The 17,043-nt window shown below is 35.9% G+C and overlaps 1 protein-coding gene across 1 annotated transcript; it reads left to right on the forward strand.

Moving 5' to 3' along the window:
- The first annotated feature begins 6,237 nt into the window (after nucleotides 1–6,237).
- Nucleotides 6,238–14,805, forward strand: LOC120106334 (spermidine synthase 1-like). The gene is made up of 9 exons (XM_039119326.1): nucleotides 6,238–6,553; nucleotides 8,500–8,576; nucleotides 8,696–8,818; nucleotides 10,655–10,759; nucleotides 13,203–13,275; nucleotides 13,728–13,799; nucleotides 13,876–14,071; nucleotides 14,171–14,300; nucleotides 14,382–14,805. The coding sequence occupies exons 1-9, from the start codon at nucleotides 6,352–6,354 to the stop codon at nucleotides 14,445–14,447; spliced, it is 1,044 nt and encodes a 347-aa protein (XP_038975254.1). The 5' UTR covers nucleotides 6,238–6,351; the 3' UTR covers nucleotides 14,448–14,805.
- Nucleotides 14,806–17,043: the final 2,238 nt, after the last annotated feature.

Consider the following 17,043-nt stretch of genomic DNA (forward strand, 5'->3'; position numbering starts at 1 on the left):
ATGATACTAACAAAATTGATAGGTTGAAGAAAGACTTAAGCAAGTCTTTTGCCATGAAAGATATGGGGCCCGTAAAGCAAATGCTTGGCATGAGAATTTCTCGTGATAGAAAGATCAAGAAGCTTTGGCTATCACAAAAAAGGTATATTGAAAGGATGCTTGAGCGGTTTAATATGGAAAAGGCTAAACCAATTTTCTCTCCACTTGCAAATCATTTCAAACTCACAAACAAGCAATATCCTACAAGTGAAAGGGAGAAAGAGGATATGCAAAAGATTCCCTATGCTTCAGCAGTAGGAAGTTTGATGTATGCCATGGTGTGTACAAGACCAGACATAGCCTATGCAGTTGGTGTTGTGAGCAGATTTCTCTCGAATCCTGGCAAAGAATATTGGGTTGCAGTCAAATGGATACTTAGATACCTTAGAGGTGCTTCCAAAGCTTGCTTATGCTTTAGAAATGAAAAAACTATGCTAGAGAGATTTACAGATGCAGATATGGCTGGTCATATTGATACTCAAAAGTCTACATCGGGATACATGATGACTTTTGTAGGGGAAGTTGTTTCATGGCAGTCCAAATTGCAGAAATGTATTACTTTATCCACTACAGATGCTGAATATATTGTAGTGACAGAGGCATATAAGAAAATATTGTGGATGAAAAGATTCCTCCAAGAATTGGGCTTGAAACAAGAAAAGTATACTCTCTTTTGTGATAATCAGAGTGCCATTTATCTTAGCAAGAATTCTAGTTTTCATTCAAGGTTGAAGCATATTGATGTGAGGTATCATTGGATTTGGGATGTATTGGAAGAAAAGCTTTTGCATCTAGAGAAAATCCATACCGATGAGAATGGGTCGAATATGATGACTAAAATTTTGCCTAAGAAGAAGCATGATATTTGTATGCTTAAGGTAAGCTTGGTGGAACCTCTCACATAAGGTGGGAGGGGGAGAATTGTTGGCCGAATCCCACCTTATGTGAGGTGAGACCCAGCAATTTAAATTAAAAAAAAGAAAAGAAAAAAAGGAAACAAAAAGAAGGAAAAGAGAGGTTAGGGTTTATTATTCTATTAAAGGGTGGATGAGAAGAAAAAGAAGGCAACCGTCTTGGTTAAGTGCTTGTGGAATCCATCTCAAGAAGGAGGTGAAGATCTTATTCAAGGCATCTCTATAGAAAGAAGAACCTTGTGCAAACCTACACTCGGTGAGATTGTTCTCATTTTATTATTGGAGCCTAAACTCTTTTTCCATATAAACTCTTTGTTTGTGATCCAAGGAAGAGATCCTTGATGTATGTGATCCTCTAGCTTAGCATAGAGAAGATACTTTATAAACCCATTATTGTTGATAGTGGAGGTTTGTGGTGGACTTAGGTCCGGTGATTTTTTTCCTCACATTGGAGGGTTTTCCACCTAAAAATTCTTGTCTCTTACTTGTGGTTTCTTGTAGTTTGATTTTTTGATAGTTCTTACATTGATTAATTATTGTGGTATTCTCATTCTACTCACACAAAGATAGGAAAGTTTTTTATCTAGTAAAGGGTCTTTCCTAACATGTATCTAGTTTCCTATTGGTAAGCATTTGCAAAAGAAAGAAGAGCAGAGGCAAAGGGACTTCCGGAGTGCGATTTGAGCGTGCACTACATGAGAAGAGGAGTGGCAGGAGGTGATAAGGTTGATGCGTTGGCGTGCAAAGACACACCTGAACATTCATACATTCAAGGATGTTCGGCCACCGAGCCTGCAACCTCCGAGCTAAGCGTGCGATCCACACATTCATTGATCTACTTACTACTTTTTTTTGGCAGTGGTAGGCTCAGTGATGCTAGCCTACTCGTTACGATGCAAAAAATTCAAGCGGATACTGTACGCCTCAGTCCCAGTAGTCAAATAGTTGGTAGTAAACTAGTAATTGAGTCCAACAGAGTAACCAGACATCCCATCAAACCTATCCATTTTGCTAAAAAATCTGTCTTTCACGGTTTACAAAACCATCTTTCTATGTTTCATTATCTTCATCCGTTTTGAGATAAAGTTTCAAGGCCTTCTTGATCTACACTCCTTCCATCATTGAGCAATCAATGAAACTCTCTTGCAGGTGGCATAAATCCAGGACTCCAATAAGGTTACCATTTGTTGTGGGAATAAAGGGTCTCGGACTTAGTCCCACATCGACTAAATAGCGAAAAGATCTGTGCCTTAAATGGAGGGCTCGATTATTCTTCTCTCAGAAGGCGCCTTTTAAAGGGCAAAACCATGAGGGGAGTAAGCTGCCCACGACACGCGTCACGCGATACGTACGCACTTTCCTAAAGCGGACAATACCTTCTGTGGAGATGCAGTCTTCTTTTCCTGTTCCAGTTCGAGCGGGGCTCAACACCATTGGAGGGTTCAAATCTGAAAACTTTGCCGTGATGAGAAAGGTGCAAAGTTATGTGCCCGACTAATATTGTATTTATTAACTCAACCCACAAGGTTGGCTATCAAATTTCAGCTATGCTTGGACATCTGAACATACTGCCTTTCTAGCTATTCTAAAATCCATGTCCAAGGGTGCCTGACATAGAGCTTAAAATAGAGTAGCTTATATGTTGCCTGGCACCACTTCCATCTTTTTTACTTAAAAAAATATTTTTTAAAAAAAATAAAAAATTGACATGTTTGGTATAGTTAAGTATTTTTTTAAAATATAACTTGATAATGATAATGGAGACAATAGTAGTAACATTTGAGATGCGGAGGAAGCATTGACATTGTTGATTGTGGCAGAGACAATACTGACAGCAGTGATAGTAGAATGGATGCCAGCAATATGATAGAGGCAACGATGATGATGGTACTGATGTGGCTGTCGTAGTAGAGTTAAAAGAGTGGGATAGCAAAGGTGGCAAGAATGGTGGCATAGATGATGGCGCCATCAGAGATGGTGACAAAAAAATATAAATTTCTTATTTTTAAAATAATAAAAATAAAAATTTCTTATTTTTATTTTTTCTAGAAATAATAAACCATATTTGGAAATAAAAAGGTATGACTAATAGTATCAAAATGTTTTTCATTTTGGTTTTTGCAATATTATTTAAAAAAACAAAAAACGGTGCCAAATTGACCCTCACTGATTCAGCTATTTATTTATTTATTTATTTATTTATTGGCAGCAGTAAGGTGAAGATGATGCTAGCTTTATTAGACTGATGCAGAAAATAAAGTCTACTCGACACAATCTGGGCCCAAGGTCAAATAACTGATGCAATGCAGCTTGAACGGCTATCTGGCTTCATTTTAAAACAGCGGACTGGACCTATTTGCCTATTAGGCTGATCTGGCCCATTTGACGCTACTAGGAGCATGCGTCACATAACTCTCGCCATCTTTGTGTCTTATCTACTAGATTTGGTGGAGGGTTCAAAGACACCTTGCAGGTACCTTGGCTCATGCAGGCAGATAACAATATCTGGTATTACCTCTTATGCTTTCCTTTTTAAAAAAAGTATAGTAAACTTTTGACATTTCTTCCTTCGAGAGTAAGATTTCCACCGGCTGGACCAAAATTAGACAGGCTTTGAAGAAACCGAACGAAAACTCGTTTACCAAATTGGTTTGATTTGTAAGTCGAAGCCACTTATAGCTTCTGATTCCCATTGTATTTTCTCGTGGTCAACCTGACCCATTTCTAGAATGTAATCAAACTTAAAAACCGAATCAGGTTTAAGACAAAACCCAACCTAGACCTGACCACCCAAATCTAATTCCGGCTAAACTCTAGATCCCTCAACCCACACACGATTTAGACCAGGTCATGTTTAGTCAAATCCAATCAGATTAGTTTAAGTCGCACATGAATACGACTTTAGGCATAAATTCACATTACAATATAGGTTTGCTTAGAAGAACAAGTTGCATCTTGATTTGTCTTAGACCTGTTAACATTTCAGCTGTTGTAGATTGCTTGAGCCGCCTGCTAGAACTTGAACCAGTCGACGTGCATGGGACAATGTCTTTCACATGTTACCTTTGTTCAGCCTCAAATCCACAGTTGCATCTCCTCGCGCGTTAAAAAAAAAGGAAAATGCTCAAGGGACAGGTGTTATTATCCTTAAGAAGCTTTTGATTGCCACGTTTCGTTGGGGGCGTCAAACCACAACTCAACGTATCATCCCGGCCCGAGGAGTTGCACCTATCGCACGTACGTCATGGAACTTGAAGTTGGCACTGTCTTTGGGCCCCGCAGGGCATGGCACGGAGCTTCAAAATCACCGGCCAATTGCAAATCAGGCGGTGGAAGAGATACCCAATAATTCGGTCAATCATGGAGCACTGGAAGTTTTACAAAAAAAAGTACATCCCAACATCAGCGTACGACTGGGGAAGAAACCCATCTCACGGGATCTGATCGTAGTGTGAAACATGCGTAGCTTTCCGACGCCACTGTTCCAGCTTTTTCGTCACCCGATGGCCAAATGAGTCAAAAATTACGGTCCACGAAGATTTTGATAAGCACACCTCCCATTTCGTCATGGAGTCACGCACCTCGTTTCACTTTTGACGAGGGACAGGATGGCTAAAACCAGAGATTGCCTTTTTTTTTTTTTCTTTTCTTTTCTTCTTTATCATTGTTATTATTTTAAAATAATAAAACAAGCCAATTCTCACCTACGATGCACGTGGAATAACATCCACTCGTGTGGGTCCCGCAACCATGAGGGAGGCCGACAGCAGTGCCAGTATCAAAACTATTTGTCGCATGGGAGCACTTCATGGATGCCGCTTATCATGCTCTGCTTATATCTCATAGAAACCGCTGTTATAATCTAAATTGGCCAATTGATTGATCCTGTCATGATGGACGATAGATTTGATATTTGATTCATATATAAATATACATAGATATCAATTATAATCAACTTTTAATGTATAAGCAATGATCTTTTTATTATTTTTATTATTTTGTTAGTATTATCTACAATTTTCATCTCGCAACTAAGAAAATTTTATTATAACTAAAGATCGAAAACCCATCAACTTGTTATTACTATTCTGACAAGAAAAAAGGAATTATTATTGACAAAATTATTGGTTGCAAAATAAAACACTGTATTCCAAATTAGAAACATTAGATATTTTATGATAATATTGATAGAAAATATTTTATTCTGCGAGATTTTATATAGATTAGTGGAATTTTCATAAGTAAGAAATGTTTATATATATAACATCAATTATATTGAAAAGATAGTTGTATATATGCACTCTTTATATGTAAGTTACTAAGGCAGTAGAAAAATAATTTATTGTGTCAATTTTTATATAGATTAACAAATTTTTTTGTATGTAAGAAATGTTTATATATACTGTTGAAAATAATATTATCTAGATTTTATTTTATAAAAATATTATAAAGGAATAATCTATATGGAAAAAGAGACAAAGCGGAAACTTAAAGAGTAAAAGAAGTTTATCTCTAGAAGAAATTTTTAGAAGATAGAGTACAAGTAAAAAAGAGAAAGATTTAATTATTTTGGATTAATCAAGGAGTCTATTTATAGACTCTATCTAATATTCTTTTTTGAAGAGTTACAACTGTTGTGCCTCACAAAAGTGTATTTTAAAACATTTAAAATAACTAAAAATTAGGAGATAAGAAAATTTAAATATTTTTATTTTTTAATTAAAACTCTAACATATATAACTTCAATTATATTGAAATGATATTTGTATATATTTATATATGCACTCTTTATATATAACTTAGCCAGAAGAATTGCAAAACTGGATGACAGCATTAAGATTTCTTGGGCCGGCACTCATGACATGCACCAGGAAAAACCTAGCAACTTAACATTAACCTCCTATTCTATTTAGCAATAATTTACATGTGTTTGATAATCTTCCGCCATGGATATATAGAACTTTTCATGCTTATTACTCTATTTCTATTTATGAGGTGAAAGTATTATAAATTTATTTTTGGAGTGGACGCAATCTCCTTAATCATCGGTTGAACGACGCAAACCCCGCTGACCCATAATGACAAGCCAACGATGCCATCAACGCCTTTTTTTTTTTTTTAATTTGAATATTTATAATCTTTTATTGATATATATATATATATATATAAAAAGCGTGTGGGAAAGTGGAGTGAGAATAGGATTCCGGAAAGCAAAGGGCCCGGGCCCCCAAAACCCTAATTGAGGACTCCATCATACATACGCTATCAATCCCGGAGAGTAGAATAAATAAAGCCGTTCGTCCGTGTCCACCCTGCTTTTGATTTTAGAGAGAGCGAGAGAGGGAGCCTCTGTGGCCGAGAGCGGGTGAGAAGGACAGAGGAGAGCTCGAAATATCCGATGGAAGCCGAGTGCGGAGTCCCGGTGGCGCCCGGCGAGGAGGTGGCGGCGAAGAGGGTGAGGGCGAGCGAAGAGGGCGCGGAGAACAACGGGAACGGGGCCGCGGCGGCGGTGGCGGCGGCGGCAGAGGACGGGAAGCCGGTGAACGGCATCTCCGCTGTCATCCCCGGGTGGTTCTCCGAGATCAGCCCCATGTGGCCCGGTGGGTGCTCGATCTTGGTTCTTGGGTTTTCTTCCAAACTGAGGCCGATTCTGGATAATTTTTATTTATTACCTCTCTTGTCATGGATCTTGATATTGAAATCTATATTTGGATACAATTCTGTTTTGCTTATCAAGGTTGTGTTTTATAGTTTTTCCTGCTAAAAGAGTCTTTTTTTTAATGTGGTTTTATTCCCTTCTGGAACTGTTTAACTTACACTAAATATTATGTCCTGTGTTTCAAGATCGAGTCTTCTATTTTTTTTCTCCGTCTAGAAGAGTAGTTTTATTTTTGATGGTTTAGTTCTTTTTCTTTCTCTTCTAACTGTTTAATTTATGATGATAGATGGATCTCTTTTTATATTTACACATGCAACTGACCTATATTATGCTTAATATTTTTTTTGTGGTTATTTGGTTTGTTTTTTTGGTTGTAAAGACTCGAGTTGCTTGAAATGTTCTTCTTCTTCTTCTTTTCTTTTAGTTATCTCAAGAAAATAATATTCTTTGGATTTTATTTATTGTATTTTTATTTTTCTTAATTCTCTACAAATGGATGATGCTTGAAAGAAGGGCCAAGCATCTATATCTATATCTATCTATGTATATTTGTGGATCGAATTAAGAGGATGGTGGGATAATTGTCTCACCGAATAACAGAGACAAGAAATAATCCGAGTATAAGTTCCTACTCTGGTTATCCACCTTTCTGTGTTTCATTTGTTTTGGGTCGAAGCATAACTCAAAAAAGTTATTGAAAAATCTGTTATTTTCTTGGATGTTAAGACTCCTTTAGCTTTATTGTTTTTCTGCTTATACTTAAAAGTTTGACAATTTAATTCACTACCGTTGCTTCTTGTTTAGTTGGTGTGTGTGTGTGTCCATATTACCTTTTAGCTGAATGTTGGGTCTCCTTTTTCCTTTTTTTTCCTTCCAATGACTATTTCTTATTGGAAAAACTCCACAATGTTTATCTGTTCCAAATTTTAGTGAAGGTCACTGCTGTTATTTTCGTACCGGATAGGTATACTCTCATGACTGATGCTCCATGGGTTAACTTTGTCTGAAGATCCTCTGCAAGCTTTCCATGTTTTTTTATAAATATATATCTATCATGTGTTCATGTTAAGCACTTTGTTCTGTTCTGGGTCTTGTAAGATGTTTAGCTTTATGTTAAGTAGATTTTGATTATTACAGGACAACTGTTGCTCTTTAAATATCTTTGTCTTTTGTGTGCGGATCTGCTATTGTTTAAGAAAATTTGTTTTTGCAGATCAAGAAAAAGGCCATCTTTTGCTTTAATGATTGTCAATGCATTTCTTTGGTTTGGTTTGGTTTGGATTCCAAGAAAGTAAGGGAAATTAAAACAAGAAAAATAATTGCTACTCATGGCTGCATTGCTCCGATCAAGACCTCCATTGTCTTTTCCTGTTACTTTCCTAGTATCAAAACAGAGCCTGATCGAAGGCTTCTTTTTGTTTGGTCTTGTAGGATTATTAGGGTTTGCTAAAAATTTCCCAGTTTTTTTTTTCTTTTGCTATTTAACAAGTTATTGGAGAGAGAAACAAGGAATATGTCTTGTGAATATTCAACTGTTGATTGACTTCTCTGGCTCTGAGAATAAAATGATATTAGAAGGCATGAGTCTGGAAATTATCGTTGAGTATTAAAAATAATTCTAACACTACTAAGCTAAAAATAAACTCCTGAACATATAAGGGATTGTGGAAAAATGATGCTAGATTATGTTGTAATTTTATTCAAACTTCACTAAATTCAATGTTTATGTATTTTAGGGTTTCCATACATTCTTAAATGACTAAATTGTGTCAACATTTCTGCATTCATCGTGTTATGCTTATTATAAATTAAAGCCTGGTGATGTCACGCTCTTGATGTCTTCTGTGACAACAATTGATTTTTAAGAATGCCTCGTACCATTTACAGGAGAGGCTCACTCCTTAAAGGTAGAGAAGATTTTGTTCCAAGGAAAATCGGAATACCAAAATGTCATGGTTTTTCAGGTAATTCACCACTTTGAGACACCCTGAATATTCTCTGTAGGTGTAATGCATGCCTTCTTTTTTTTTTTTATAGATATACTTGTACTGTGAATAACATGCCTGTGCTATTATGGTTTCAGTCATTGACTTATGGCAAAGTTCTTGTTTTGGATGGAGTCATTCAAGTGACTGAGAGGGATGAGTGCGCTTACCAAGAGATGATTACTCACCTACCACTTTGCTCTATTCCAAATCCTAAAAAGGTAGCTTTGTCATATTAAGCTTAATGCTCCATATTTATCTTTGTAAATTATCTTAGACTAAAACTTTTGTCTTGAAATCTTGCTTTAGATGTTGTCTCATTGATTAAGTTAAACATCATTTGTCTGTTATTCCAAATGGGGAACATTCTCTTTCAGGATTTCATGTATGCATTATGATCTCTTTGAAGAAAATTAAATGAATACGTGGATGAGTTTCTTTTCATTTTAAATGGTTGAATCAGTGTTTATGGATGAAAGTTAAAGTTTCGGCTGTTGGACTTTTCATCTTGCACCACTTGATTGCGATTGACACATCATGCTAAAGCTATTCTGGATTTACTTTTTCATTCAATTTGACATGTGATAACTCCTGTTCGTGTAACTGCAGATTGATAAGTGGAGCCTCTTCAGAGGATTGATGTTGTGAAATATGTAATGATGCTCGTATTGAGTAGTCAAAGTGGCATCATTGCATTTTGATATCTCCATTTTCATCTAGAGAGAAAAGTAGATGTGTTTTAATGACAACATGTGCTTGGTCTAAGTGGACTTGGCTAATTATCGACAACCTTTTGTAGAGTTTTTTCTTCGATTGACACATTTCAAGATAGTTCTCTGAAATAATTCTTGAAAAATGCTGAAATAATTCTTGAAAAAATGAGTTTGAATTTGATTATTATAGGGTTGGAAGGTTTTGAATTTCTTTCATCTGAAGATCGTTGACTGGTTATCATTAGAGTGCACATCATGAGGTAACATTAGTCTCTGGGAAATCATAAGAAGGATAATAGATCAGCTAAGGTGTCGAATGATTTTATCAGGCAATGCACTTGATTTATCAATTATTCTTTTAGCATTCTGAGAGTATTAAGGGCATAATTCCTCCATCTCAAGGAAGAATAATTAAACCCTTGGTTCAAGCTATGGTTGCATTTCAATCTGCTGATCTCATGATGAATTAAAAGTCCTCCTCATTGAGGCATGAAGAAGGAGCTACTAAAGGACTGTTAACTTAGTCTAGTTCCATCTGATTTCTCAACTATGTGATGCTCAGCAGCTCAAAAGAAATTGTGGAAACACTCAAATAGCATCTTTCTCTTCATGCCCTATTGACTTATCCATCATATCTTGTCAAGCAGAAACTTAACTGATACCGGTCAGGATGTAGTAGATTTGATTCAGCTAAAGAAACATTTGGTCAGGTGTGGTTTGGTTGAATCTAACTTGATTTGAGCAAACCCATTAACATACTAGTTCAAAGTTGTAACATTCAAGTAACAACTGGTCATTACTATTAGTTAACCTACTCCACACAAAGCACCAAGCATGCTATTGCACTGCATTCACATTTTGGTGAGGGATGGACTTCCTCTGCCATGACTAATCTTGGCATCTTTAATTAAAACCTAGCCTTGATGATAATAGAACAGTTTGATACTGAATTAGCAATACCTATCCTCTATTTTTGTTTGCCAGTTTCGATAGAGAATTTTTTTTACACACTTAAATTAGGTCTTTCACAAACAAGCGGTGTGCGCCACAATGCATAGATAAATTCACCAGTTTTGTTGAAGATATTATTCTGTTTCCAGGCAAAGTTAATTCGTCTTTGTTAGTCCATAAATTAATTCATGGCTATATTTGACATGTCACTCGTACAGCTTATTTCTATGATTTTCCTCTAGTTTTTCCCATTGATTTACTCATGCGGTGATGAAGGCATTGTGTTTAATATTTTATTACAAACTGACAAGAAATTGATAAGCATGCTTCTTCCTTTAAGATTTTGAAACCTTTCATGTGCTTTATTGTTTGAAACAGCTGTTACTGTTGCAGGTGTTGGTTATTGGTGGTGGTGATGGTGGCGTTTTACGTGAAGTTTCACGCTATTCTGCCGTGGAGCAAATAGACATATGTGAAATTGATAAAATGGTTGTGGATGTGAGTAATTTAAACTCTTCTTATTGCCCTTTTATCTTTAATATTACTGTATTGCAACATAAAAATAATAAAATTGTGATTCTTATACTAAAGTGTTCATCTTTCATCTGAGCATTTACATGATGCTTCCAGCATGCGGTTGTGCTCAATCATGAAAAGTTACTCAGCGAATTGTAACAATGAATGTCACTGGTTTATTTAATGATGTTCCTTAATCTACACAACATAGAATACGATACAAGTATCATTCACAATTACATATCTAGTTTAGGGAAATTCCCAGCTAACTTTACATAATATAAGTTGGTTCCTGCAATTTTTCTTATAATCTATTGATTTTCCACATGATTTTCCATGTAAAGAGAATCATATAGATAAGCCAAACCCTATATTCTATAAAAACCAATTGAAGCCCACCTATCATCTGTCCTGTTTGATTGCTGCTTGGTTTACTGCTTGTACAGGTGATATTTCCCACTCCCAGTATATGGGTTGTTTGGGACTCTGAAAATATTTCTACGACACCATTGCTGTTTTCTGTTGAATCTTTTCCCACAATCTAATACTTCATCTTGCTTGAAGAGTCTACTGAGCGATCTAGTAGGGACTCTTCTATTTCATATGAAATTTATCCGATTATATTAGACATCACGTAAAGCGACTTTATTGGCATACCCTATTTGCTCTGGAATGTATGAAATGGAAGTTTCCCAGCAACGTCAATCAAGGGTCGAATTTTGGACATTTGATTAGAGGTAGATTCTATGAGTGTGTAAAATGATAGTGCTTTGGTTAAGCTTGCAGTTAATTTTAAGACTGGTGGGAACCTCAGCTTGCTTAGACTAGTTAAGAATTTCCCTTTAATATTTTTTTCTAGTATTTTAGGCACAACCCAATACACCGCCTCCTTTTTCTGCACATGCTATATGACTGATGTTTCAAAAATCTATGCTAGTCCATGCTCCAAAAAGGACACTACTTAGCTATTTCTCATTTGTCATGAAAGTGATGTGAAATTTGTGCAAATTGCAAATTATGCAAGAAAATATGATTTTCCGTTTAGTCATGAATAAGGAGCATGTGATATAGTCTAACAACCTTTATATTATTCCTTTTTCCCTTTTTTTTTCCCTTTTTGAGGGGGATGGGACTAGGGCTAAAAAATTACTCTATGCAGTATGAAGTCTACTCAGGGAGCCATGTCTGTGCCTGTTATCCACTTTCAATTCTTAATATATTAAGAAGATCTTGAAAGGAATGTTGATTCCTACTCTCAACATCATTTTAAATGAGTGTTACGATGATCTCAATTGTAGTTCCTAATAGCTCAATCTTTTTCTCTTTTCCCCCTTTGGTTGCTTCGTAACTAGTTTGCCCTTTATATGAATCACTATAAAGCAAGATCATAATGCAAACTCCAAAATAATGGCATTGGATTTTATTTAAATGAAATGTGATTAATGCAGAAGGAAAAATGAGGTTGAAAAAAATAGCATTCATATAAAAAGTCATTTCCTGTTGTTCTCTTTTGCCCTTTCTCAGTCAAGGACCTCCTCTTGTTTTTTTTTGGCTATTATATAGGATTGAAAATTGTATCTACATATTTAATTAAAATAAAAACACCAATAAAGGTATTAAGACTATCATTCTATTCTTTTTTGAGAACTAGAATAGGAGAAATCCCAGCCAGAATCCAGGGGGGCGGGGGCGGGGGAGGCGGGACTAAAACCTAGGTCCTTGGTACCAACCCCAAAGATTTTACCGTTATTCATCTAAAACTTACAAATTACAACACAAATATGTATGGGATGAGTCAATTCACCAGGTAATAGATATGCGTCTCTATTACATATAATGCTACAACCCTGGACTAAGCTAACACCTTATATTATAATGAAAGACGAGTGCATCTTTGCATCAGGAAAACACCTTTCCTGGTACCCTTCTCTGTTCATATCTTGGGAAGACATCTACCAAACATGTCTTGGGAAGACAGAAACAAGACATCTACCAAATATGAGAGTGCATTAGCCAGTTGTGATAAATAATGGGAAAGGGGGAAAAACTTAACATGTTATTTCTTAATGGGATCTCTGTATTTGCTGAGCCTTCCATGTGCATTGCATGTGGTACTTCCTAGTATGGATAATAGTGAAAAAACTTATAAGAATCAAAAGTTTGAAGGCTGGCTATGTACATAGCATTCTGATTTACTCGCATGCTACAGCTAACACTACTACTCTACTTAGACCTCTGAACTATGATGAACATTTTATGTGCTATTGCTCTCTTCTGATTATAAGTCGACATAACAATTTATTCTCATCTTCATATATTGTAAGCTCTGCCATTTAAACAGTCTAGATAAAATTCTGTATCTTTTTACAATTCATTTATATATTACTTATAATTCTGCGCTTATTTGCTTTGTTTTTTCTTGCAGATTTCTAAGCAATTTTTCCCCCACTTGGCTGTTGGGTTTGATGATCCTCGTGTGAATCTTCACGTTGGTGATGGTGAGATGCTTTTTTAATTATGAATAGTTATCTTGTATAAATCAAGAGCATAACAATAAATAAATCCTCACCTCCCATTCTTTTAACATTGAGGCCAATGATTTGTATTAAAAATTGAAATTGCCACTTGAAGTGATTAAGATTCTTGCACATTCAATGTGATGGTGAAGGGGCTCAGTTACAACCCACATTCCTTGCAGTAAAGAGTAGCTTCAATTTTATGCGAACTATAATACCTTTTACCAATTTTGAGTGAGGATGAACCTTTTTATTTTAAATGTCTTTCAACTCTCACTATCTCACTTGCGTTTTTGCTTGTTAACTTCATTAAGTACTTCATATGCATATGTTTATAAGATTTGGGTGTACCTTTATTAGGGACTTGGAGTGAGAACTTAATCATGGTAGACCTTTTTATTGCTTTTTTCACTCACTGGATAACCAACATACAGGAGTTGCATTCTTAAAAAGTGTTTCAGAAGGTACTTACGATGCAATCATCGTGGATTCTTCTGACCCGATAGGTATGGCAAGATTGGTGAAGTTAACTTGTTTTTATTGCTTCTCACAAGCTCTAACCTCCTTTCTTTGGTCAATCAGGTCCCGCTCAAGAACTATTTGAGAAGCCTTTCTTTGAATCTGTAGCTAGAGCTCTTCGTCCAGGTGGAGTTGTATGCACTCAGGCAGAGAGCATATGGCTACATATGCACATCATTGAAGATATTGTTAATATTTGCCGTCAAATCTTTAAGGGCTCTGTGAATTACGCTTGGACAACAGTGCCAACATATCCAAGGCATGCTCGACTCTAAATGCATTGCTTCTTTTTCAAAAATTTCTCTTTAAGTTAGACTATTAAATGGACATGTGTTGAAGTATCAGTTCATTCATGCAGTGGGGTGATTGGTTTCATGCTTTGTTCCACTGAGGGTCCACCAGTTGATTTTCAGCATCCTGTGTATAATATAGACGAGGATGAGAAATCGAACAAAACAAAGAGGCCCTTGAAATTTTATAACAAAGCGGTACATTTACCTATTGTCTCTCTTTTGTTTCTATAGGATTTCTTATTCTCGTCATTCCTTATTCGGATTGCATTTTTTCAGATACATTCTGCCGCATTTTGTTTGCCATCCTTCGCAAAGAGGGTTATCGACTCTACAGCCAACTAAGCTTCATCCAGAGAGAGAATAGGTGCGGGATGGGGATATGACTGCAAAATATCAGAGCAGCTCAACCTGCATATATGTTCTCTTCAAATGTTAGCAATGTATGGCTGGAAAATAAGTTGACTGTGATTTGGTGGGTCATCTTGCCCCCTTCAGAAGTCAAATCTACAGAAGCAATATGTTTAGCAGCTTTTATTATGATTCCTTCTATGGATGATCTGAGATATTATTGGATGTCCTTGTGACAAGATTTTTTTTCCCCATCCAGAACGCATTTCGATGTCGTCTCTCTCATTGCGTGGCGGCATGTGGTTAGTGCTAGTATTGTATCTTTGGAAAAATTAGATTACATTGCTATTTACTCTGGTAGGTCTATTGATGGGTCAAGTTTCTTGTTGACCATTGTTAAGGGGCCCTTCCTATTACCAACGTTTGCCCGTTCCTATCATCAAACTACAATGGAGAGCTGGCATGCGACAGGGGGTCAAGGTAAACCCTGTGAATCGCACCTGAATCTTTTCATGAAAAAGTCAATATGTCGCATCTGAACCTATGACATGCTGACTTACAGCATTTTCTTTGAAATCTGACTTAAAACCTGTTCCAGTTATGATACCTGAGACGTGCGGCATATTGCAATCATTTGTTTTACGTTCTAATGCGTTGTAGAACAAGTGGGCGTTCTATTATTTGTTGGAGAACAAGGGGGGAGCATATGGGATAGCCTTTGCGGATTGCTGCTTAACAATAATTTAAAACCTTTTACATAATTTACATATTAGTAAAATCCTATAAATAGGCAAGAGAACATGATTTTGGTTATACGGCGCTCTCAACACCCAGGGGTCTTTAGAGCATGCCTTATGCTTACCAAACATGTTTTGAATCAAACATTAGTTTCTACATGCATGTGTGCACACATATGTACATGCATAAATTCATCTGCCCATGCATAGACATGCGTGCATGTATGCATACATACATACATACATACATACATACATACATCTATACACATATATCCATGTTAATGGATATATCCATGCAAACATGCATGCATCATCCATTCATCCATCTATCCATTCTTCCATCCATACCTACACACACACAAATACAAAGAAGGGTTCTTTCAGTATTCATCATTCACCTGCATAAAACATAAAGTATAATGCTTGTAGTATATTTATATCACCAACCGAAATGCAAGATTTTACTAAAATACAATAGCAATATCGCGGCAAGCATGAATGATTATTGATACTAAGAGCTGGTGGATTACCTAACCATTTTAGAATGTGCCGTACAAATATTGGAATGTAACTGTAAAATGCAAATCTTTGACCAATCAAATATCTATCATTTTTCTTATCTTTATTTTACTTTGTTTTTATATTTACCTTTTAATTATCTTGCTTTATTTACCTTGCTACATACATATATACATACACACACAGACACCATGATTTCTACTATATACCCAGACACTATGCTTTCTACCATATGCCCATCCCATCATTGGAGGATAGGCTTTAACTGAAAATGAACCTCCATCCTCTTGCCCAAGTAGCGAAGGATGAAACCATTAAATTCAAGCGGCAAAGAATCATTCAAGCAAGTACTCAGTATTCAGATGATAATAATTGTACTCGTGGTACTTAGTAATGGTCAATATAATTACTATAAAGAAAGTTGTTGTAGTTCCTCACATAAAATTATTGTTTGTAATTTTTTAATTGTTAGTTGAAAAAAAAGACCAAAAAATATTCTTACAAGCATTTGGAAACCTAATGCCAGCCAAGCATTTGGTAGAATAACGTCAAAACTACCTTGTAAAGCTTGCTAATGGAAATTTGCTAATGGAAATTTGCTCGGTCAAAAATTTGATGTTGGGTTTGTAATAGCTGCAATTATGTCAGATAATACATGAAATCAAACACTAGTGAAGATTACTTGGAATGGTTGAAAGTACAGAAAAATTCACCCACTTGCAACCAAACGAAGCCTAGACGCAACTCCCATTTTGGTATTATCAATATTTGCACTAAAAATATCATAGGTAAATTACACAACAAATTAAGAAATCAAATCAGAACAAGCTAGTATGGCCCAATATAAAACTAATAATTTGATTAGATTCGAAAAACATAAAAAATAAAATTAAAAAATAAAGACTCCGTCTCAGCGAACAGATTTTTTTTTTTTGTTATGTCAACATCTACATTTTCAACCACTTTTCAAGATATTAATATCCATATATAGATAGGTATGAGTATTCATATCAGCATATCTGAAAAAGGTTCGCAACAACTAGATATCCATATGGAGCCATTTTCTGATAATATATATGCCACCTGATTATATCCCATCCATCTCCAGCCCTACTAGCTCATGAATATTTATCATGCAGTCATGCACACACGATAATTGTAGTGAGTTCATCCAAATCTGCTTTTGGAAAACCAAGTAGCTCCATATATACCATCCTGAAACAAATCGTTTATATTAACATTTGCACATCAATCAATGGTGACCACATTGGTTGGACATGAGGGAGACCGAATCAAGGCACAACAACATGCCTCCACTGAAAGATCCTACA

Source organism: Phoenix dactylifera, unplaced genomic scaffold (genome assembly GCF_009389715.1).
Source record: "Phoenix dactylifera cultivar Barhee BC4 unplaced genomic scaffold, palm_55x_up_171113_PBpolish2nd_filt_p 000529F, whole genome shotgun sequence".
NCBI lineage: Eukaryota > Viridiplantae > Streptophyta > Magnoliopsida > Arecales > Arecaceae > Phoenix > Phoenix dactylifera.